Source organism: Aythya fuligula, chromosome 6 (assembly GCF_009819795.1).
Source record: "Aythya fuligula isolate bAytFul2 chromosome 6, bAytFul2.pri, whole genome shotgun sequence".
Lineage (NCBI taxonomy): Eukaryota > Metazoa > Chordata > Aves > Anseriformes > Anatidae > Aythya > Aythya fuligula.
Genome location: NC_045564.1, coordinates 31999873 through 32021821, shown reverse-complemented (window position 1 = coordinate 32021821; position 21949 = coordinate 31999873). Strand labels below are relative to the sequence as shown.

General features: G+C 66.1%; 1 protein-coding gene and 1 non-coding gene across 2 annotated transcripts; both read left to right on the top strand.

The window, feature by feature from the left end:
• Window positions 1–4977: 4977 nt before the first annotated feature.
• On the top strand, window positions 4978–16595 carry WNT10A (Wnt family member 10A). The gene is made up of 4 exons (XM_032190481.1): window positions 4978–5036; window positions 7385–7647; window positions 12979–13355; window positions 16128–16595. Exons 1-4 carry the CDS (start codon window positions 4978–4980, stop codon window positions 16593–16595), a joined length of 1167 nt encoding a protein of 388 aa, XP_032046372.1.
• Window positions 14101–14173, top strand: TRNAV-GAC. Its single transcript has one exon. It is a non-coding gene; the product is annotated as a tRNA-Val (tRNA).
• Window positions 16596–21949: the final 5354 nt, after the last annotated feature.

Below are 21949 nucleotides of genomic sequence, written 5' to 3'. Positions count from 1 at the left end.
TGATCTCGTGTGCACGCCCCCCCCGCCGCATGCGTGAGCCCCTCGTGGGTGTGCAAGCAGTTTTCCCCACGTGTCTTCGTGCACGTCTGTTCATGTACGTGGGACGAATCGTTGGGGTGCTTGGCGGTGACCCTGTCCCCCTGCGTGCCTGTGTGCAAGCGTGTTGGTTTGTCTTGCTCTGCTCTGCCCCTGCAGCATCCCAGGCTGTGGGCAGCTGTGCCAGGGGATGCTGAATCTCCCCGGGAGATGTCAGAGAGCAGGGGCTGTGCCTGGGGCTGGGGGCAATGTTTCCTGCTCCATCCCAGCCACGGCTTTCAGTCAGCTCCTTCGCTGGGCCCTGCCCCAGTTTCCCCACCCTGGGCTGGTGCTGGCTCACGGCTAAAGCCTGGGCAAGGCAGGTAATTCTGCGAGCGGGGGCTCTGACCTGTGTGGCCTCCGTGCCATTGCCAAAATTACAGCTCCCGGAGGCTGGAAACCACGAAAGCCAAAAACGCGGAGGAAAAGAAGCTGGAAAACGGAGTGAGGGCAGGGACAAGGAGACAGACACACGGCCACCGATTGTGGGGTGACTCCTCGGCACCCCCAGCACATCTCCAAGCACCCTGCCCGGCTTTAGGGGGGACACCAACTGGGGGCACCGCTCCCTCTGGCACTGAGCTGGCAGAGCCAGACCCATGCCCTGGGACCCCCTCATTTCCCCAGCCCCCCCCCCGATTCCTAGAAGTCCCCTATCTCTCCAGAACCTTCGGACCCCCTTGGGGACACCCCCAGACCCTCGGAGCCCCCCCGGGAGCCCGCAGCATCCCCTGGGTCGCCGTGGCAACGCGGGATGCGGGACGGGGCCGCTGTGCGCAGCGCCCCGAGGCCGCCAGGGGGAGCCGGGACCGGCCCGGGGGGGTCCGGGGGGGGCTTGGGGAGGGCGTGGGGGGGAGCCGGGGGGCGTCCCGGGGTGTCCACGGTGGGCACGTACACGTGTGGGGGGCACAGCGTGTGCACGGGGGTGATTTGTGCCACGGTGCACGGAGAGATGCTGGGGGGGGGTGTGGGGGGGTGCAGCCCGGATCCTGGGGCTTGGGCAGAAGCTACCAAGGGAAAAAGGGAAATTTATAAAATTTGGGTGAAAAAAAATAAACCCCCAAAGTCTGTAATGTGAATGGCTTGATTTTTTAATTTAATTTTATTTTTATTTTTGTTTCAATGGGAAGAGCACAACTTCCCCTTCAATCGCTCGGGTTGAAAACAGCCGGACAGATTAATTCAAGCAAACTCAGGGAAAAAAAATCCCTCTGGACTGAGACCAAAAATAGATTTTTTTTTTTTTCTTTTTCCAAAAAAAGAAGCTTTTTAGGAAAGTTTGGACCAACACAGATAGGCCCGCGAGGGGGAGGCTGAGAAACCCGGAGAGCAGCTGAGCCAAGGGAAAACTCGGAGGGCAGCACCCGAAACCACCCGAAACCTCCAGCAAGTTGTGGCCAGGGCTCCTGCCGTGCCCCCCCCGCCCTCCCACCCCCTGCTCCAGGCTTTGCTTTTCCCCAGGGAGCCGCCCTGCTCTGTCCCTGCTCCCTCCAGCCGCAGGGACAGATGTCACCCGTGGGGTCCCACCCGTGTCGAGCCACCCACCGTGTCCCAGCGCTCCGTGTCCTCACCCCGGCTGGGGACCAGCACCTTCCACCCACCCTGGGGACCCTCATCCTGCCCTGGCGGGGGCACCTGGAGCACTGATGTGCTTGGCCAGTCCCTATCTGGCCACCTCCCTGCCACCCCCAGCTCCTGGCGTGGCCCCAGGCTGGGCGCCGTCCCACCGGTCCCCATGGGGACTGTCTGGTGACACCCACAGCAACGTCCCCAAATGTCCCCATCCTTGCACCTCGCTGGGGGAAGGCAGGAGGCAACCTGACGGGTGGGAGCGAGGAAAAGAAAAAGATGTGGGTCTGACGCTGTTGAGCATCTCCAGCTGCCTCCATCCCCTGCCAGCTGCCGGGAGGAGGAGCGGAGGAGCTCCTGGGGATCCCCACGAGGATGCTCCTGGGGAGAGACGGCCGCCTCCTGCTCCTCCGCCCCGACGCGAGGGGCAGCGTGGCCGTGGCAGGGTGCAGGAGCTGGGCACGCACCCGCCGCCCCGTTCCTCGCCAGCTCCCCAGCCCGGGGCAGCCAGGAAGACAGGCCGGGCCGGCCGGGTGGCCGGGCGGTGCGCTCCTGAGTCACGGCGAGCAGACTCGGGCAGGTCGCCGGCCGCGTGCCAGCGGGAGGGCAGCGGTGCTGGGGGCTCCTCTGCCGCCGCTGAGTAACCCCCCACCCCGCCCCGAGCCCTGACTCACTCGTGGCCGTGGCTCCGGTCCCGTGGGTGCTGGGGAGATGGGGAATGCTGAGCCACATGGGCTCCTTCCTCGCCATCCTCCTCCTCCTCCTCCTCCCAGCGGGGCGGCGGGGTCCGTTGCACGGTGCGGGGCGGCAGCCGTGCCCTCCTGGTGGTGTCAGGCTGGGTGTTTGTCCCGCTGGTGCTCCATCCCTGCCCGTCCTCCAGCTGCACCATGCTCCTGGTGCTTCTCCTGCACCTCTATCTGAGCTGGCAGAGCTGCCTCGTCCTCCCACACCACCGGGAGTCTGCCCTCGGACGTCCCAGAGCCCCGGAGAGGTGACCCAGCGCTCCAAAGAGTGCCTGGAAGAACCTCCCTGGAGGTGCTCAAGGCCAGGCTGGAGGCAATGATGTTTTTAGGGGCTGCAGGAGGGTTTCAGCGTCCTCCCTCCCTGCCTTGGGACTTGTTTGTGTGCAGGATCCCCCGCAGGAGCACACAGACATCTGGAACCAGGAACCAGGTGCTGGGATCCCCAGAGCTGCAGGAGCCCTGCTGCCACTGGGGGAGCCCCAAGGGGAGTTCCCTGGCCCCAAGGGCATCGCGCTTGATCCATATGGACCAGGGTGCTGCCTGTGCTGGGGTCTGGGGAGAAAAGGAGCGCAGGAACGGGGTCTTGGCAGGAGCAGTGACCCCGTTTCAGAGCCCAGTGTGCATCGCCACCACCCCAATCCCCTTGGTGTGCTCTGTCCAGCACAGACATCACGCCTGCCATCAGCCAGCCTGCAGCAAGGGGACTGCATCCTGGCGTGGGACACGGTGGCTGGGGACACCGGGGAGCTGGGAGAGGGCGTGGGGACAAGGATGCTGCAGCTGGGTCCCGGCTGCTCTCCTAGGAAGGTTTGTGGGGACACTGAGGCACGGGGCGCTCCAACCTGCCTGCCTGCACAGCCCAGCCCCGTGCACGTCCCCTGCCACCCCGTGCACACCCCACCACATCTCCTCCTGTGCGCACCCCACACCGTGCGCACACTCACTCCGTGCCCCACGGATTTAACTTCTGCCACCTCACCCCACACCCTAAATACCCATCCCACACTCACCTGGCCCGTGCACGCTGACCACTTACCCCGTGCCCTGTGCACACTCCCCACGCTCCTCACACACTCCCTCGCCCCTTGCACGCTCACCCCAAGCCCCGTGCACACTCACCCCGCTGTCACCTGACACTCGGTGCGCTCGCAGCCCCACTGCTCACACTTTCTCCACACACACCCCACTGTGCACACCCCCTCCCCACGCACCTTGCGCACCCCCCGTGCCGTGCACACTCATTCCGCGTGGACTCTCCCCCACGCCGTGCACTCACACTTTCCACACACACTCCCCCCGTGCCCTGCGCATCCCCCCCACGTGCTGCACACCCCCAAGTGCCGCACCCACTCCCCCCTACTCACAAAAACCACACGCAACCCCCCACCCCACACCCCCCCCCGCCCTCTGCGCACTCACCTGCACTTTTTGCACACCCCCTCGTGCACGCTCCCCCCGCAGCCGATACCCTCGCCCCAAAACCGGGCTTTCCACGCGCTCCCGCACCCCGTACCCCCCCCCAACTCTCCGTGCGCCCCCCTCTCCCCAGGCTGCGCGCAGCACCCCGGCTCCAAACCACCCCGCGCCGCGCACTCGCCCCACTCCACGCGTGCTCCGCGCTCCCCCTGCCCACTCTTCCCCCTCCGCGCTCCATCCCCACGCCCCCCGCTCCCCTCGCACCCTCTCCCCGCGCCCCCTACTCCCTCCCACGCCCCCCCCACGCCCTCGGTTCCCACTCCGCGCGCCCTGCCCGGCTCCCCAGCGCTCCCCCGCCGCCCGTGCCCGCTCCCCACGCCCGCCGCTCGCCCCCCCCGGCCGCTCCCTCCCCGGCAGCCTGCGTGCGACACGCCGCCTCCCCGCCCCGCTGCCACCCTCTCTGCCCCGTCCTTCCCCCGCGGGCTCCTGTCTGGACGTGTCGGGACTCGGGCTCCGGGCGCTGAGTAATGCTCGGCGCAGCGCGATCCCAGCCAGAGCCGCCGCCGCCGCCGCTCCGCGCCCAGCGCTCCCGGGGCGCTCCGGCCGCGACCCTGCCCGCTCCGCCGGCCACCCGGCGACACCGGCGGGGGGCGGCGGGGGGCCCGCGGCTCCCCATGTGCCTGCGGGCCCCGCGGGAGCCGCAGCGCCCCTCGGCCGGCCAGCCCCCCCCCGACACCCCCCGGGCGCCCTGCCCACGCCCGCCGCGGCCCCGGAGCCCCCGGGCGCCCTGGGGAGCGGCGGGGGAGCGCGCCCCGAGGGCCGAGGGCCCCCCCGGCCCCCCGGCCCGTCCGGCCATGGGGGGCTGAGCCGGGGGGGCGCGGAGCTTGGCGAGGCGGCGGCGGAGGGCAGGGAGCCCGGGGGGGGCGCGCAGCCCTCGGAGGGCGCTGGGGCGGCGGGAGGCGGCGGGGGGGGCATCCCGGGAGGATGGCAGAGCCGCCCCGGCGAGCCGAGCCCCGGCGCGCAGGGAGCCAGTGAGAGGGAGGAGAGGGGAAAACACAAACAAGCAAACAACCCACAACAAACAAAGCGGGCAGAGAGCAGCGCCGAGCCCCGCCGCCCCTGCCCCAAAGGCGCCCGCCCGCCCGCAGCCCGCACAGCCGCTGCCCCAGCGAAGATGCGCCCGGCCCTGGCCCACGGACTCTGCTCGCTGCTGCTCAGCCTCTGGGTACCCAGGTAGGACCTGCGCCCCCCCCCCCCTCCCCACCTCCCGCAGCCCCGCGGCCCCCCAAACCCTCGGCGCCCCGTTCCTCCGGGGAGCCGCTGCGCGCAGCCCCGCAGCGGGGGCGGGCGGCCGAGGGGGCTCCGCGGGGTCCCTCTCTCCCCGGCACGGCTCCCCCCGATCCCCCCCGACCCCTCGGTGGCCCCTCACGGCCGGCTCCCCGCGCTCGGGGCGCTGTCAGGGCCGCCGTCGTCCCCCCCCCCCAGTTTTGCTGCTCCCCCCTCTTTTCCCCGCCGGGATGCGCGGCTTCCCAAAACGCGGAGCTTTGCGCTTTCCTCCCCGGCCGGAGCCACCCCGGCGCGGCCCGGCCTGCCTCAGTTTCCCCGCTGTGCCCGGAGGAGGCCTGGGGATGCGGGAGCAGCGCCCGGTGCCGCTGCAGCAGCGGGGGGGGGGTGGGGGGGGAGCGCAGCCCCCAGCCCCGGCACCCCGCAGCCGGGATCCAGCAGCATCCCCCCATCCCTGGCTCTGCCGAGCCCGAAGGCCTCCTAGGGGGGGTTGGGGGGCAGGTGGGGGCCTCCTGGTTCCCAGAAATCGCCCCCCCCCCCTCCTTCACTCACCACCCCCGGCCGTCTCCATCTCCCCCGGGTGACTGGGAGCTCCCCTCTGCCTGCTCCGAAACTTGTGCGCCGCAGGCAGCCAGGGGTTAACCGTGGTGCTGAGAAAAGGGGGGGGGGTGTGGGGGTCCCCCCGCCCTTCCCCCTCCCTCCAGCCCCCTTTAAATATAATTTGTTAACGTTGGGACTTGTATTAATTAAAGCGGCAGCCGCTGCAGCCTGTGACCTGGGGGCTTGTCACCGTGAAATCAAGTTTAAATCCAGATTTCAAGGGGGGGAGAGAGAGAGCTGGGGGGGGGGGGGGGGAAGAGCGCCGCGTCCTCCTAGGGACGGTGACAGTGACAGCCCCGTGCGGGTCCCCTGAGCCCTGGGAGGAGCGAGAGGCAGCAGGACCTGCCCTCTGCTCCCCGGGCCCTGGGTGAGGGCCCCTGCCTCAGTTTCCCTGCCGTGCAACGGGGACAGCGACCGCATTACCCCCCTGTTTGCCCCCCCGGGATGCTGGTGGGTGAGGGTGGCAGGCGCTGGGGCTGGCTGAGGACAGGCAGGGGACGAGGTCACCGCAGCGCTCGGGGTGGGAGCTTGTGGTGGCCTTGGGGTGGCTGCAGGGCTGCTGCCCATCCTTGGGGCGAGGGGCAGAGGATTCCCCTCGCGGGCAGGGGCTTTGGAGGGTTGTGCTCCCCCTCTGCCCTTCTTCTTCATCTCCCTCTCCCCCCCGTCGCAGTCCCCGTGGATTCGCGCCGTGGCAGCCGCGCAGCTCGCCCCATGGCAGTGGTGGGATGGGTATGAAGGCACTTGGGAAGCTGGAGACGGCAGCAGCGTGACGCTGACAGCTCCCTTCCCCCCCGAGCAAGCTGTAATTCAGCGGGGATGCTGGGGCTGAGCCCTTCCTCCAGGGCTCAGAGGCAGCCCCTGTCCCCTGAGCTGCTTCTCTCCACGTACCTGCAGCAGGAGCTGGGGGAGCAGAGCGGGAGCAATCCTTCTCCCCGGGGGCCTGGCTGCTCCAGCAGGGAGCTGCAGTCCCTCCTCCAGCATCCTCCTCCGAGCCTCCCTTCCCGGATCGAGGCTCGAAGGGCTCCTGCGCCCTGCTCCTGCTGGCACCCAGCTCCTGGGGAAGAGGGAGCCCTGCCCGGGGAGAGCTTCCCGCGGGGATGGAGCTGTCCTGAGCGAGGAGAGGGGCAGTGCTCAGCCCCTGGCGGACCCTGCTGCAAGGTGCAGGATGCTCCTCGGCACCCCGCTGCCTGCCGCTCGCTCTGCGTGGGCTCTGTGGGTGCCAGGGGCCCCCAGGCTGTGCCCTGGAGTGGGGCAACTCTTTTTCCTCATCCGTCTCCCTCTTCAAGTCTGCTTGTCCTGCCTGCCCCTCTCTTACCTCCAGCCATGTCCCTGGACGTGCTTTCTCCATCTCCCCACGCTCCATCCACCTCCCTTCTCCCCAGACAGCACCTCTGCTTGTGTAAGGACCCCGTACCCCCAAACGGAGCCTCCTCTTGCCCCCATCCACCTGCCAGCCTCCTGCTCCTGGCGGTGACAGCACCACAGCCACGGGGCCGTGCCTGTGGATGGTTCTGGGAGCGTTCAGCAGGGTGCTGAGCTCCGAAATTCCCAGCTGAGCTGCTGGGAAAAGGACGGTCCCTCTGCTTCCCCCCTCTCCTCCAGGAGACACAGATCTGCCGGCAGCAGGGACGGAGCCCGAGGGTTTCCCAGCCTCTGCAGCATCCGCTGGGCTCACGGCTTTCCCTTTTCCCCCAAAGCTCCTGCTCCAATGAGATCCTGGGCCTGAAGCTGCCGTCGGAGCCGGTGCTGAACGCCAACACGGTGTGCCTGACGCTGCCGGGGCTGACGCGGCGGCAGCTGGAGGTGTGCGTGCGCCACCCCGACGTGACGGCCTCGGCCATCCAGGGCATCCAGATCGCCATCCACGAGTGCCAGCACCAGTTCCGGGACCAGCGCTGGAACTGCTCCAGCCTCGAGACCAAGAACAAGATCCCCTACGAGAGCATCATCTTCAGCAGAGGTAAGGCACCCCTCCTCTTCCTCCTCCTCCGCCCAGACTCCGCTCTCGGGGGCCCACATCGGCTCCCAGTGAGCACAGCTCCTTCCTGGAGCAGGGCACTGGGACAGGTCTTCAGCATCCCCATGGGTGAAGGCAGAAAGAGCTGGATCCTAAAACCCTTAGGATCTGCCAGACCAAGCAGCAGCAAATTGGGCTCTTCCCTGTGCGCCTTTTTTTTGGCCCTTGTCCTGAGCTACGTGCCCATGCCCAGCTTCTCCTGAGACTCCTCCGAGGTCCCACCACTTTCCAAAATCTTCCCCCCGCGTGCTGTAGGCTGGTGGTGCCATGGGGAGCCCTAGGGAGCACCGTGGGGTGGGTGTGAAGGTGTGTGCCGTGCTCTGGGGTTCGGTTTGGTGGATGCACCGCGCGTCCTGGCTCCTTCCTGCTCTGGTGCTGGATTTTGGGGATGGTGTCTGAGCGCAGCGCGGCAAGCAGAAGCACAAGGGGCCGTAGGTCGGTGAGCACATCGCCCTGCTGTCCTGCCTTCGTGTTGGCTCCCCCGGCAAGCAGGTGTCAGCCCTCTGAAGGGACGCACGGGCAGGGTAGGGAGATGGCTGGAGAGGGCACGCAGCAGCCTGTGGGTGCCGGGAAGCCCCTCACATCCAGGGCAGAGGGGCAGGGGATGCTGCCTGCGGGCAGGTGCGGGTGCCTGGAGGAGCAGCACCGAGCGTAGGGCCTGGCAGGGAGGGTGGGGACCGTCAGCCCTGATAAGCATCGTGGTATTTCCAGTCTCCTCGGGCAGCGGGAGACACCAGCTCGCTGTCTCAAGCCACCCCCAGAGCTGAGCGAGATGCTCCAGCAGCAGCGGGGTGCAAAGCCCAGCGGGGAAGGAGCTGCCCCAAGGTCCTCAGCCCCAGGGCGCCAGGCACCGTGGGGATGTCCCCCTCCCCGCACAGCTCTGTACACGAAGAGGGGAGCCATTAGAGCAGGGATGCAGCTGGGAGGAGAGGCGAAGCGAGGGGTGCAGGCTCCGTGCCACACGCGCTGATGCATCTGGTCCCCGGGGTCCGGGTCTCCGCTCCGTGCCCTGCCCCATCCTTGGCGTGCCTGGGAACGCGGCGTGCTGGCAGGATCGTGGTTTGTAACCCGAAGTGACAGACCCCTTTAATCTTTCATTCCTTTTCCCACTTCTTCTGCCATCAGTTCAGCCGTGCGTGAACCTCACTTTAAATTATTTGTAGCTGCTTTCTCCCTCCCTCCATCTCTCCCTCTCTCCCTGCTCTGCTCGGCTCCCACCTCCGCCCCGTCCCCCCGCACCCCACACGTCTCCCCCAGCAAGGTGGCAGCATCCCAGCTCCTGTCCTGGGCTCTGTCCCGCATCCAGGCACACAGCAGAGCCCGCAAGGCAGATCCCAGCAGCTCGATGCAAGCCCTGGGGAGCCAGGGAGGAGCAGGGAGGCTTCAAGCAGGACCTGGTGGGAGTCTGAAGGGGGTTTCTGGGCAGAAGAGCTGAGGAGAGGGATGCTGATGGGCTCCAGGGGTGGATGGAAAGGGATGGAGCGGTGCTGTGGGTTCCCCTGGTATCCAGGGGCTGTGAGGAGTTGGCTGGGCAGGACCGTGCCTGGCTGCGTGCCCAAAACCCACTGCGGGTGGCAAAGGGGTGCTAAGCCCTTGTCCTGGCCTCTCCAAGTGGATCCATGGTGGGGTGTGCTGCTGGGGGGGCTGCGGGGTGCAGCCCTGAGGGGTGCTGCGGGGCGCAGAAGCTCCCTGTGCCCGTGGCTCATCCCAACCCCATTTGTCTGTGGCTGGGCTGTCCTGGAGCGCAGCATCCCTCCGGTTCCTTCTGCAGCGTTTGGAGGCAGGGTGAGGTTTGCCAGCCTGTGCCCTCCTCAGAAAGCCTCCCGGCTGCTGTGGGTCTGTGGGGGCCCGGCCAAAGCCTGGCGAGGAGAGGGGGAACTCCCTGGAGGCCGGCAGGGCCGGGTGCCTGGTGCTGTTAGGGCCATCCCGAGGGCTGCTGCCGAGCACAGGACCCCGGCGCCCAGCTCTGCAGAGCCCCAGCCAAGCTCTGGCGCCCGCAGACCGCAGCTCCCAGCCCAGCACAGCTGCAGCTGGGATCCTGGCAGGGATTTTCAGTGTCCCCAGGCGAGCTGCGGGCTTTGCCCACCCGGCCCCGAAGCGCACACGCACGCGCGCGCGCACGCAGGTGCTTCGGGTGCTCAGCTGCAGCCCTGCGGGTGCCCGCAGCCCCCGGCCGTGCCCACCGGGTGCACGGGCACAAAGCGGTGCCCTCGGGGAGCGGGCAGCATCCCCGGAGGCGCAGGGCTGAGCCCAGCTCCCCGCAGCCCGAGGAGCAGCTCCAGCTCCCGGCCCGCAGCGCCGTGGGCGGACGGGGAGCCGCGTGCTCGCAGCGAGGGCTCCAGGCTGTCCCCGGCACGCTCGGGAGGTGCAGGGAGGGCAAGTCGCGATCTGCAGGGAGCCGTTTAGTGCCTGGCGCGGGGCCAGAGCCTGGCAGGTTCACCTGCAGTTTAATTAGGGCGAGGGGAGGGGAGGAGAGGGGAGGGAGCGGGGCTGGGGGAGAGGCGGCGTGTCGGGACCGGCTGGCTCTCGCGGGAGAAGCGCTCCTCCGCCTCGCCAGCCAGCGGGGACGGGGGCCTGGCAGCCCCCCTGGGCATCCCCAGGGTACCCTATGGTGCCCCTGGACCAGGCAGCAAGAGTGCAGAGCAGGATATTTCCCACAGCCCCTCTCGCATCTCCTGCAGCTACGACCTCCTCTGTACTCTCCAGAGGGACCTGGTGACTCGGGCATCACCACCAAGGCCTTAGGAGCCTTGGGCAGCTGGTCCCTCTCTCCAAAGGGCTCGGGGAGCAGCTGATGCTCACCGTGCTTGGCTGAGGTTCCTGGAACATCCCACCCTTGCCGAGACCGCGATGCCCAGGGTTGTCACCTGCAGCCACCTCGCTCTCTGCTTTGCTGCATCCTCCAGGTTCTGGCATGGCCTGGGCAGAGCTGGTCCTGGGCTCAGAAACACGTTGGCTCCACGGCTGCCGAGGGAAGGAGGCTCCAGGGACGTGCACCCATGCGTTGTCCATCAGCTCACGCCTGGTTGGAGAGCAGCAGGGGAAGAAGAAGGGCTGGGGCTTGGCCACAAGGGGTTCCCAGCCACGGAGGGCACCAAAGCAACTTGGCCTCCTCACCAGCAAGGAGACGGGCTTGCTAGACACCGTGGGTGGGGTAGAGCTTCTGTCTGGGCTCCAGGAGGGATTTGAAGGAGATGCCGCATGGGAAATTATTAGTTAGGCTGGGGAAACGGGTGAGAAAGAGGCTAACGGAAAGGCAGGGCTGGAGAGGAGAGCGTGGCGCCCCGTGGAGGGTTTTGCTCCTGCCATCCCTGGGCACGGGCTGGGAGAGCAGCCGGGGACACCGAGCGGGTGGCAGCAGCGGGATGCAGAGCTGATAGGGTGATGTATGGGGTTTGGGGGTGCCGGGGGCTCGTTCTCCATCCTGCGCTGCACGCCCGAGGGATGAAGTGCCCAGATTTGGGCTCTGCTTCTTGGGGAAGCTTGCAGGGAGGTGGTGCAGGCTGGTAAGATGAGGTCCTTGTAGTAAAGACAAGCTGCTGCCGTGCGTCGAGAGCTTCCCTGGCTGGATGTGGAGATGCTCCCCGGCCAGGGATGGGGCTGAGAGGGGCTGACCCAGCCCCTGTGGCGGGGGCTGATCGTGGTGTGGGTGTGTTGCCACCCCCGGGGAGGCTGCACAGCGTGCGCACCAGCTGCCCCATTACCTGCCCAGTGAAAAATGTTGTTCAACTTGTGCATTGGAAGAGACAGGCTCGGAGCAAGCTTGTCCAACACCGAGGGGAAGCTGGGAGAGGCTCCCGGTTGCTTTTAAGCAGCGCCTCGTTAATTTTTTAAACGCACCAGTGTCAAATTAGCACACAAAAGAGCAGCACGGCTTTAAATGCAGGTTTCCGAGATGCGTTTTCATTTCCCTTTAATAAGATCATAGCGTTGGCTCAGCAGGCGGCAGGGAACCACGGAGGAGACATGCGTGCTGCCGAGCATCGCCCGCGCCAAGCGCGCCCGCCGGGGAGCCTTCGCTGGGAAAAGCCCCCCGAACCTCCTGAATGTTCAGCAAGCCCAGGGCTGTCCAAGGTCTTTTTATCCAAAGGAGGGAGAGGGGCTTGCAAAGCCCATCCGTGTATTTATTCACGTGGGAAGGCAGCGCAGAAAGTCTGTCCCTCCCTCCGTCCTTGCTCCTGGGCCGGTCAGGGCGCAGCGAAGCGAAGCGTGCTGGGGGCTCCCCGCCTGGCCCGGCACCAGCAGGAAGGAAAATAATAGTTAGCATTAAAACAACAACGAAAAGAGACGGTCCCAGGTAGGGGAGGCTGTGTCCCTGCGCAGCAGCGAAGCCGAGCAGCCCTCAAGCAGCCCCTGCCCGCAGCCCCACGGGACCCGTCCCTGTCCCCGTCCGCCCCACCGGCTGCTAATGGCACTGGCGGGTGTCCTCGCTCCCCGGCGCTTAACGACAACCAGCTGCCGGCCCTGGCAGCCCACGGTGCGGTCGGGGATGTGCAATTTTTCCAGCGCCGTATCACATTTACAGGAGGTTTCAGCAGGAAGCAGCAGGGCTCAGGGCTCGGGGCTCGGGGAAGGAGCGGGCTGGCGCAGATGGATAGGGCAGGACGGGCAGTGCCGCACGCCCCGGGGCCATGATTTGGGGTCCTGGTGCTGTGCGTGGGGACCCACAGCTGGTGGGGAGTGCTGCTGCCCGCCTCAGCCAGGGACAAATCCTGCCTGCTGCTGTCTGGGCAGTGCTGTCGGCACAGCCGCCTGTTTGGGGAGGACGCCTGCACCCACTCTGTGCTGCCCAGCTGTGTGGGATCTATTCCTTCCAGAAATATTCCTCAGCCAATGTGCTTTTCTTTTCCTTTCTTTCCTTTTCTTTTCTTTCCTTCCTTCCTTCCTTCCTTCCTTCCTTCCTTCCTTCCTTCCTTCCTTCCTTCCTTCCTTCCTTCCTTCCTTCCTTCCTTCCTTCCTTCCTTCCTTCCTTCCTTCCTTCCTTCCTTCCTTCCTTCCTTCCTTCCTTCTTTTTATACACCGGGGAGCTCAGATGGGATGGAAGGCGATAACTGCCTCTCCCACCAGCCCCAGATGCTGCAGTGGCATCTCCGCAGGGCGATGCGAGCGCAGGTGACGGTCCTGCCATCTGCATCCAGCACCGGGCAGGGCTGGCACCTGGCGCAGCGCTGTGCCCTGCTTGGCAATGGCACTCAGGGCACCCGGAGGGGTTTTGCTCGTGGTCCAGACAGAGCAGGAGCCCGGCCTGAGCCCCCTCTTTCTCCTTCCCCGCAGGTTTCCGGGAAAGCGCCTTCGCCTACGCCATCGCGGCGGCCGGCGTGGTGCACGCCGTCTCCAACGCCTGCGCCCTGGGCAAGCTGCAGGCTTGCGGCTGCGACCAGAAGCGGCGGGGCGACGAGGAGGCTTTTCGCCGCAAGCTGCACCGACTCCAGCTGGAGGCCATGAACCGCGGCAAGGGCATGGTGCACGGCGTGCACATGGAGCACATGCCGGCCGAGACCCCCGGCCTCCAGGACTCCTGGGAGTGGGGGGGGTGCAGCCCCGACGTGGACTATGGGGAGAAGTTTTCCAAGGATTTCCTCGACTCCCGGGAAACCTACCGGGACATCCACTCGCGCATGAGGCTGCACAACAACCGCGTGGGGCGGCAGGTGAGCGGCACCACTGGGGGGGACATGGGGACACCGGTGGGGATGGCATCCCTGGGACACGCACGGGAGGATGCAGGGGCTGGTGCTGGGGTGGCACGAGTGCCTGAGGCTGCTTGTCCCCAAGGCACCCCCAGTTTGTCCCGGGCAGTGCAGCAGGATGGATGGGGCACGGTGAGGCTGGGCTGAGCCGGGCAGCAGGCACCCAAGAAGGGTGGCATCCCCTGGGGAGCCGGGGTGGCGGCTGGCAGCCTTGTCCCCCAGCTCCGTGGGGACGCCCAGGCGAGCAGAGCTGCCTCCCCTCCGTTCTCATGATGTCAGGTCTCGTTAAAGGTGCTAATTAGTAGCTCTCTGTCTGGGAAGTGGTGTTTAAAAGCAGGAGGGGACCAGAAGCTGGCTGCGCTCCCCTGCCCGGCCGCGCTGCCAGCAGGTGCAGGGGGGACCCCAGCAGCATGGTGTTTGCTGCTCCCGGGTGCACAACGCCAAGGGAAACCCCAGAGATGGGGGATGTCACCACGCAGCGCCTTTAGGATCTGCTGTCCCAGGAAAGGAGCAGGTGCAGCAGCTCTGTGCGCTTCTCCTCTACCAGGGGCAAGCCCCGAGCATCCTCCCCGAGGTCCACGTGCCCCCCGAGGGTACCCTGCATGTTTGTAGGGCCGACGCGTGCCTGGCTCCCAGCTTGGACCCCACAGTGCCCGGGGAGGTGACAAACCCAGCGACAGCCAGCCCTGGTGGCCCAGGGACGCGGGTTTCTGTAGTGTAGTGGTTATCACGTTCGCCTGACACGCGGAAGGTCCCTGGTTCGAAACCAGGCAGAAACATGCCCTTTTAAATCCAGCTCCGAAGCCGGGGAGGGGATGCACAGCACAGCAGCATCCTCGTGGGCATCTCGCTGCCTTGCCTTTGCGCAGGAAGCCGCGGGGGCAAGGAAAAAAAAGCTCACACCCCCCCAAGTGTGAGGCTTCCCGTGCAAACTCAAGACCCCAGCACGCACGCAGGAGGCTTTGCGAGCCCTCCTCGCCCGCCAGATCAGAGAGCAAGAGGATGAAAGGCAGGGAGCCTGGAACTACCCATTACCCTCACAACAAAGGGCTCCGATAAAGCTCTTATGAGCGTGTCTGGGAGGAGCTGGGAATGTGTGAAAGAAAGCACCAGCGAGTTCAGGCATGTGCCGAACCCGGGTGTCTGTGAGATGGGAGAAGGACCTGGCTGGGCAGGGGTGTGCGAGGAGAGGTGGTGGCGGAGGCACTCCGGGGCCTGGCGGGGTCTTGCTCCCCAAGCAGGATGGAGAAGAGGCTGCCCACGGGCAGGGATGCTGCGGCGCAGGGGTTTGGGCTGCCCGGTGCTGTGACGGCTCGGATGTTCCACGCTGGGTGATGGGGACACCAGCATCCCATCCCCTCCGTCCCAGCGGGGACCTTGCGGCACTCGATGTGGATTTCCCTGGTCCAGGCCCGGGAGGGGAGGCAGCAGAAGATGGGATCCCGATGCCAGGCATCTGGTGTTCCCCGCCGGCACGCCCAGGGCACGGCGGAGAGGACGGGCAGCTCATTACCTGCGAGGTGGAGGCTGTTCCCGGCAGGAGACAGGGCTCTCAGCAGGATGAAAGCCAAACTCCAGCCCAGCCCAGACCTCTCTGCCGTGTGCCCCGAGCTCCAGGCGTGTTTCCCTGACCTGCCTTCATTAACATAAGTGCTTAGCAACGGGGAGATTTACTCAAAAACAAGCAAACAAGCAGCAAAAAAATACCCACCCCTACCGAAACAAGGCACTTCTTGCATTGCCCCCAACCAGGGAGGGGGTGAGAACAGGGGACCTGTGACAGGCACGAAGCCAGGAGGCCGGCAGGGACATCACGGGATGAAACCTCACGTGGGGCTGCGTGTCCCCTAGCCCCCGGGGGGCACCAGCCTGGGATTGCATTAGCACGTCTGGGCTGCTCTGCGCCAGCCCCAGCCCCGCTGAGGCACCCCGAGGGGTCCGGGGGTCTCCGTGGGAGGGGGTCTGCTGGAGCCCACGCGAGTGCGTGGGGCTGGGGGCAGGCAGTCCCATGGGGAATCCCTGTCCCTGCTCGCTGAGGCTGGGGCCGGGCAGGAAATTGTCTCCCAACCACCACAAAGCTGGTGGCAAAGCGCTTCAAAGCGCCTGCTGCCTTCAATCTCTCCGCGCTCTGTAATTTGGGGCTAATTTCCCTTATTACGTTGTTACTCTCGGGCAAAGGGGTGCGGAGGGGGAGGATGGGGGACAGGCCTGCTGCCTTCCTCGCTGCTCTCAGGCACGGCTCGGAGGAGGTGCTCGGTCCCCAAGCCAGGCAGCCCTGTCCCCTGTGGGGTCAGAGCAGAGGGTGGCACCAAGTGCAGCCCTCTGAAGCTGCCCTGTGCCCCTGGAGGTCGCTGGGCTTGAGCTCTTTGCCTTGGTGCGGCCAAAGCAGCATCCCTCGCATTTTTGGGTGGCCCTTCAGCACCTGCCCTGGATGCCAGCACCGTCCCCTCCTCCTGGCATAGGCACCGTGGTCCCTCTCGTCCCTTTGTTGGCCACACTCCCAACCACAGCGCCGTCCCTCGCAGGGGCGGACGTGTGGCAATGGCCCTGCTGCAGCCTCCCAAAACCACAAGCTGGGACCGCAAGCATCTCCGGCTCCTGCTTGAAATTCACCTCCTGGTGTGCCGTGGTGATCCCACATGGCCCATACACCGGGATCTCCACGTCCCCCTCTCCATCACCCAGACACCGCACCCTCCCCGCTAACCCCTTTGCCTTCCCCTCCCCGCCCAGGTGGTGATGGACAACATGAGGAGGAAATGCAAGTGCCACGGCACCTCGGGGAGCTGCCAGCTGAAGACCTGCTGGCAGGTGACCCCCGAGTTCCGCCTCGTGGGGTCCCTGCTCAAGGACCGCTTCTACGGGGCCACCCTCATCCGGCCCCACAACCGCAACGCGGGGCAGCTGGAGCCGGGCCACGCTCGGCACCGCCGCCGCGCCGGCATCAGCGAGCTGGTCTACTTCGAGAAGTCGCCCGATTTCTGCGAGAGGGAGCCGGCCCTGGACTCCTTGGGCACCCAAGGGCGCCTGTGCAACAAGACCAGCCCGGGCATGGACAACTGCGAGAGCCTGTGCTGCGGCCGCGGGCACAACATCCTGCGGCAGACCCGCAGCGAGCGCTGCAACTGCAAGTTCCACTGGTGCTGCTTCGTGGCCTGCGAGGAGTGCCGCATCACCGAGTGGGTCAGCGTCTGCAAGTAGCCCCCTGCCCGCCCCGGGGTGCCAGGGACAAAGCGCGCCCGCCCCGGGGACCGGCGCTGGGGGGGTGATGGAGCCGCGGCGGCCGCTTCCCTCCGCTCTGGAGCCGGAGAGGAGATGCTCAGCACGAGGGCGGCCCGGCCCTCCGAAACCAGCACTTTGTCGTCACCCGGGGTGGGTGGGGGCTTCTTGTCACCCGGGGAGGGTGCCCACCCGGCCCCGCACCGAGGCACCGGGGCTGGCGGCCCCCGGAGCGCACAGCCACGCTGTACAGAGCGCCGACACCAGCACCGCGCGGGGGGCGCAGGGTGGGCACTGGGGGGGCACCCGGTGGGACGGGGTGGGGTGGGGTGGGGACAGCGGGGCACGGGGTGGGAGGGTGGGGGGACGCACCGGCACCGTGCGCAGGTTCCTCCGGCCACGTTGTGCTCCCGGTGGGGTGGGGACGGAGGCTGGGCATCCATCGGGGGCTCAGCACCCCCCAGCTGGAGCTCGCCTCTGCCAGGACGGAGCTGTAGTGCAGGGGGGTGCTGTCGTGGCCGGAGGGGAGGGTGCCCGGGCTGTGCTGTGCGTGCCTGTGTTATTGTATGGTAAGTTATTTCCTGATTGTGAATAAAAGTGGATTGGAGACAGCGCTGGGTGTTTAGGGGCGCGGCGCCCTGCTCTCGGGGACCCTCTGGACTGCCCACCCCGGTGCGCAAAACCCTCACCCCATAGTGACCTTCATCCCAAAGTGACAGCCCTGGCAGCTGTCTGGGGACGGGCAGGAGGCCAAGCACACCCTGCACCCGCTCCAGCCCACGGGGATCCCTGCGTTTGGCCCCATGCCTGTGGCTGTGCCGCTGCCCCATGCGCCGCTGGAGAGATGCTCGGGGCAGGGAGCAGGGAGAGGAGCAGGCAACCAGGCAGGGCCAGGTGCTGGGGGCTGAATTTGTCCCTCCCTGGTGGCATTTGAGCCCCGTGCTGGTGGCAGGGGGGCACCCACCCGGCCGTGGCAGCCCGCGGGGACCTGCAGTGAATCACGGCGCTGGTATCTGCCGGCTGATAACCTCCCCGCTCCTCCCACAGCTCTGCGCCCCTCGGGGCTATGCAAAAAATATAACAGAACAAGTGAAGAATTAAAAAAAAAAAAAAAAAAAAAAGAAAACAAAAAAAAGCAAAACACAAATCGAGGAGGAAAATAGCAGGCTGGGAGGAAGCAAGTGGCCCAGGTGCAGCGGGGAGGAGCCCTGCGCCCGTGTTTCATAACGCTCCTCTGGGCACCCGTGCAGCCGCTGTCCCCAGGCTGTGGGACAGCCGTGGTGGCACTGCCACAGCACGCCAGGAGAGCCCAGCTCCGTGTCCTCGGGTGGGACGGTGCCTGTCCTTGCCATCCCAGACGTGATGGTGCCCAGGCTGGCTTTGCCCCTCGAGGAGGGACTGGCTGGATGAGGTCCTTGCCCCGGAGCTGGCTGCGTTTTGGGGGCTCGGGAGCAACGGAGGGTGGTGGAGGTGATGGAGGCAAGCGTGGGAGCTCCTGGAGACCCACCCACGTGTGGCCATCTGGCCACCCCAGCTCCCTGCTCCTTCCCAGGCTGTCCCAGTCCCCGTGTCCCCAAGCCGTGCTCCCCAGGGCAGGGCGGTGGGGCTCTGCACATCCCTCGTGCTGCGGCATTGTCCCTGGCAGCTGGCTCCAGCCCCAACGGGGCTGCTTTGAGCATCCTGCAGAGGCAGCTGAGGGGCCGTGTGCTCTCCGGGTGCCCAGCTGCCCTCTCCAAACCCTCCTTTCCGAGGGTCTGCAGGCAGCGTGCTCGGGGTGCAGGCGGCTCCAAGGCACGGGCTGCCTGCTCGCAGCAGCTCCTCTGCTGGTGGGGCCAGCTGGCTCCCAGCACAAACCAATATTCGGGATCCGCTCTGCGGCTTCCCTTGCTGAGTGTCTGCGAGCCGCAGGCAAGGCAGCAGAGAGAGCCTGTGGTTGCAGGGACAGTGTCCTTATGCTTTGCTAACTGGTAACCAGCCTCCGAGCACCCGTCCTATCCAGGACACCTCCTCGCCACATGGAGCTGAGCCTCCAGAGCCATTTGCAAGGCAGCACCGGGCTCCCTGCATCCCAAATCTCCCCTCCTTCCCTGGAAAAGAAATGCCCTGTGTGTCCTGGCAAAGCTCAGGGGAAAGGGGTGATGTCTGATGCTTCACTCCCAGCCCACAGGTGGCAGTGGCCCCAGTCCCACCAAAACGCCCCATTTTCTCACATTTGGGGGGACTGGGCTGCTCCAGCCTTGCGCCTCCTGGCACACGGCCCCCCTGCACTGCACAGAGAGATGCTGCTGAAACGGGAAAATTGGAGGCACTTTGCCCAGGACTGAGGGATGAGTGCCAGAGTAGATGAGCCTCGGTAGATGGCTGAGGTGGTTTCCTCCAGAGGAGACCAAATTTTTCCAAGGCTCTCCCGTTTGTAATCAGATGCAAATTAATGAGGAAGCTCCCAACTTAAAAAAAAATAAATAAATGGACATTGCTTTCACGTGCACAAAAAGGGCAGTGAAGGCTTCCAAAGATGGCAGAGGGCCCATGCTGGCAAGGACAGCTGGAATTTACCCCAGTGCCATGAAGCGTTTGGGAGGTCCCTCCACCCCGGGGGTCCCTGCAGAGGGACCATCAGCCGCGTGGCTCTGGCAGAGCCGTGCAAAGCCTGGTGGTTTCCCCAAACTTTGAAGCCCCAGCAGCAGGAGAGCTCCCCAGCTCCCTCAAACAAACTGAAAGCAGATGCAACTCCTCGCCCGTGCGGCTGGGGAGAGCGATGGGGAAACCTGACCTTGGTGTGACCGCCGAGAGGGCAGGAGAGAGCCCTGAGCACCGGTGCGCTCACCCCCGTGCCTCTGCCAGGGCTGAAGCCGGCTGCGTGGCTGCCCGGGTGCGGATACCCCGGGATAGCCGATGCTATCTCAGCCCGGGCCCTGTGCCCATCGGCAGGCACGGCGTGGAAGAGCCAGGGGGCAGTGGGTGCCCTCCGGTGTGGCAGGTCGCTCCGGTCCTTTCTCCCGGCTCTCCAAAGCCCCAGCTCGTCTCCTGCTTCTGGAAAGCTCCAGCAAGGGTGGGGAAGGTCTCTGGGGGTGGCAGGGGGGGAAAAACGGGGGGGCTGGGACTTTCCCCAAGAGATCACAGGAGGAACTTTGGCTGGAGGGTGGGGGGAACCAGCGAGGAGTTGCTACATCATGCCCCAGTGAGCCGTGAGTAACTCCTCTGGTATTTATTCCCCGCGCAGAACAGTCATCGGAGCCAGATCCTGCCCGGGGGAATCGCTACCCGGGAACGCCCAGCCCCATCCAAATTCCATTCCTGCTCCCAGCAGAGCCGTGAAGCAAAGCCACGAGGGAACGGTTCCCTGTCCCCCCTCCCCATCCCATCCTGTCCCCACGCTGGGCTGACACGGGCATGGCCACCAGCACCCGCTGGCAGCGCTGCCACTGGTGGCACCCGGAGCGTGCTGGGCTCTTGACATTGCTCTCCGGGAAGCCACCAGAGAGCAATATCTAGCTGCTGGGCTACCGGGCAGACCCCAAATGGCCTTGGGGTGGGCAGCGTGCCCCCATGCTGCTCGGGTTGGGAGGCAGGTGGCCGTGCCCTGAGCCCCTTCCCCAGAGCCCGCCCGGCACCGTGCTGCAACCTGAGCGGCACGGCGCTGCTCCGAGGCTTTCCTGGAGTTCAGCCCCAACATGTCGTGTTGGCACCGGCGCCCGTGCAACCCCCTGAACAAAAAAAAAAAATAGGAAAAAAAAAAAAAAAAGTTTGGCCCTAACTGACCTGCTTGGCGAGGCAGAGTACCTACAGGGAGGCAGCAGCTGGCTCGGGAGCCCAGCCCAGCAGCCCTGTGCTCACCCCTCCAGGGTCCTGCCCGCCGGCCCCTGGCACAGCATCCCGGTGGCATTGGCCTACAAAAAGTTGCCTTAATCTGCAGCCACCACCGTGTCGGGCTCGTTGAGGGAGCGGACATGCAGGCTGCTCTCCATCCGTGCTGCCCCTGCCGCCCGGGAGGACTTCAGCCTCCAAGGCACCACGGCTCGGCTGGGTGGCCTGGGGCACGGCGCTGCCACGCACCTTCACAGCCCAAAATTAGGGGGCTGAGGTCCCAGCCGGGCAGGCGGGGGGCACCAGGGCTCCTCGGGGTGCCCGTGGTCTCAATGGCAAGGCTCTAAGAGCATCATTTCACCTCTTCGAGGTGGGACCCGGCTGCAGTGGTTTTGGGTAGGTTTGGAGCACACACAGCCCCCTGCCCCTGGCTGACACCAGAAGCTCCCCAGGCCTTTTGGGGAGCGCACAGCAGTCCCGGGCACGGGTCTGTGAGCCAAGAGAATAGGACACCTGCTTCTTTCCCTTATCCCTTGACCAAAGACTTTCCTTGGTTGGGCAAGGAGTGCCCGACACCGGCTGCTGCAGGAAGGGTGCCCTTGCTTGGTCCCCAGCTGGGGTTGAAGAAGAAGAAGGTGGGTTCCAGGGACAGGGAGGGACATCGGGGTCCCCCAGCACCCCCAGTGTACTCCTTCCACGTGGCAGATGGGGTAAGGGGGTGCCTGGGACACACACGGCCCTAGAGGCAGCCTGGTGGGGACAAGGGGAAGGATGGGAGAAAGGGAGGAAAGCTCTTTGGATGGGGAAGGGAGAACTCCAGAGGGGACTTTGCCAGTGCCACCCCCTCCTTCCCACCAAAGCAACGGGAGGTTTGGGGATGGGGAGGGAGATCACAGAGGGGCACAGCCGGCGAGGGGCAGGCAGCCAGAGCAGGGGAGGTGGGAGCAGGCGGCTGCGGCCGGGGGATGAAAGCGCAGGGTCCTGGGGGGGGGACACACAGGAGAGGCGCAGAGGCAGCCAGCACAGCCAGGTGCAGCGGGGAAGGGGTGGGGGGAAGGCAAGGAAAAGAGGCCAAGTGCAAAGAGAGCAAAGGCGGCGGAGGAAAAGAGAGCGTGGCCAGAGAGGCAGACATGAAAGGGGGAGCGAGGCAGGGGAGAGATGAAAGGGCGACGGCGCGGGTGCTCCTGCCTCCTCCCCACGGCTCCCGGGGCTCTGTAATCCCCGGGGAGCTGGCTCCTCTCATGTGGTGGCCCGCAGCTGTGTGCGGTCGGCTCAGCCCCACCGCTCCGCACAGGGACTTTCCAGGAGGGGGAGAAGCCCAACACAAAACACATGACTTAACCATCGCCTGCGAAGCCCGGCGCATGCGGGGTCCGGGGGCACCCCGGCGCACACCCCGCCAGGGCCAGGGCCAGCCGCAGGCACGCTGCCTCCTGCCCCGGGGAGCAGTGGGGAAGGGGAAGGGGTATGACCCCGACGGGCATTGCTCCAAGGTGGTTACGCACGTGTGCAAGGGTCGGGATGAGCCC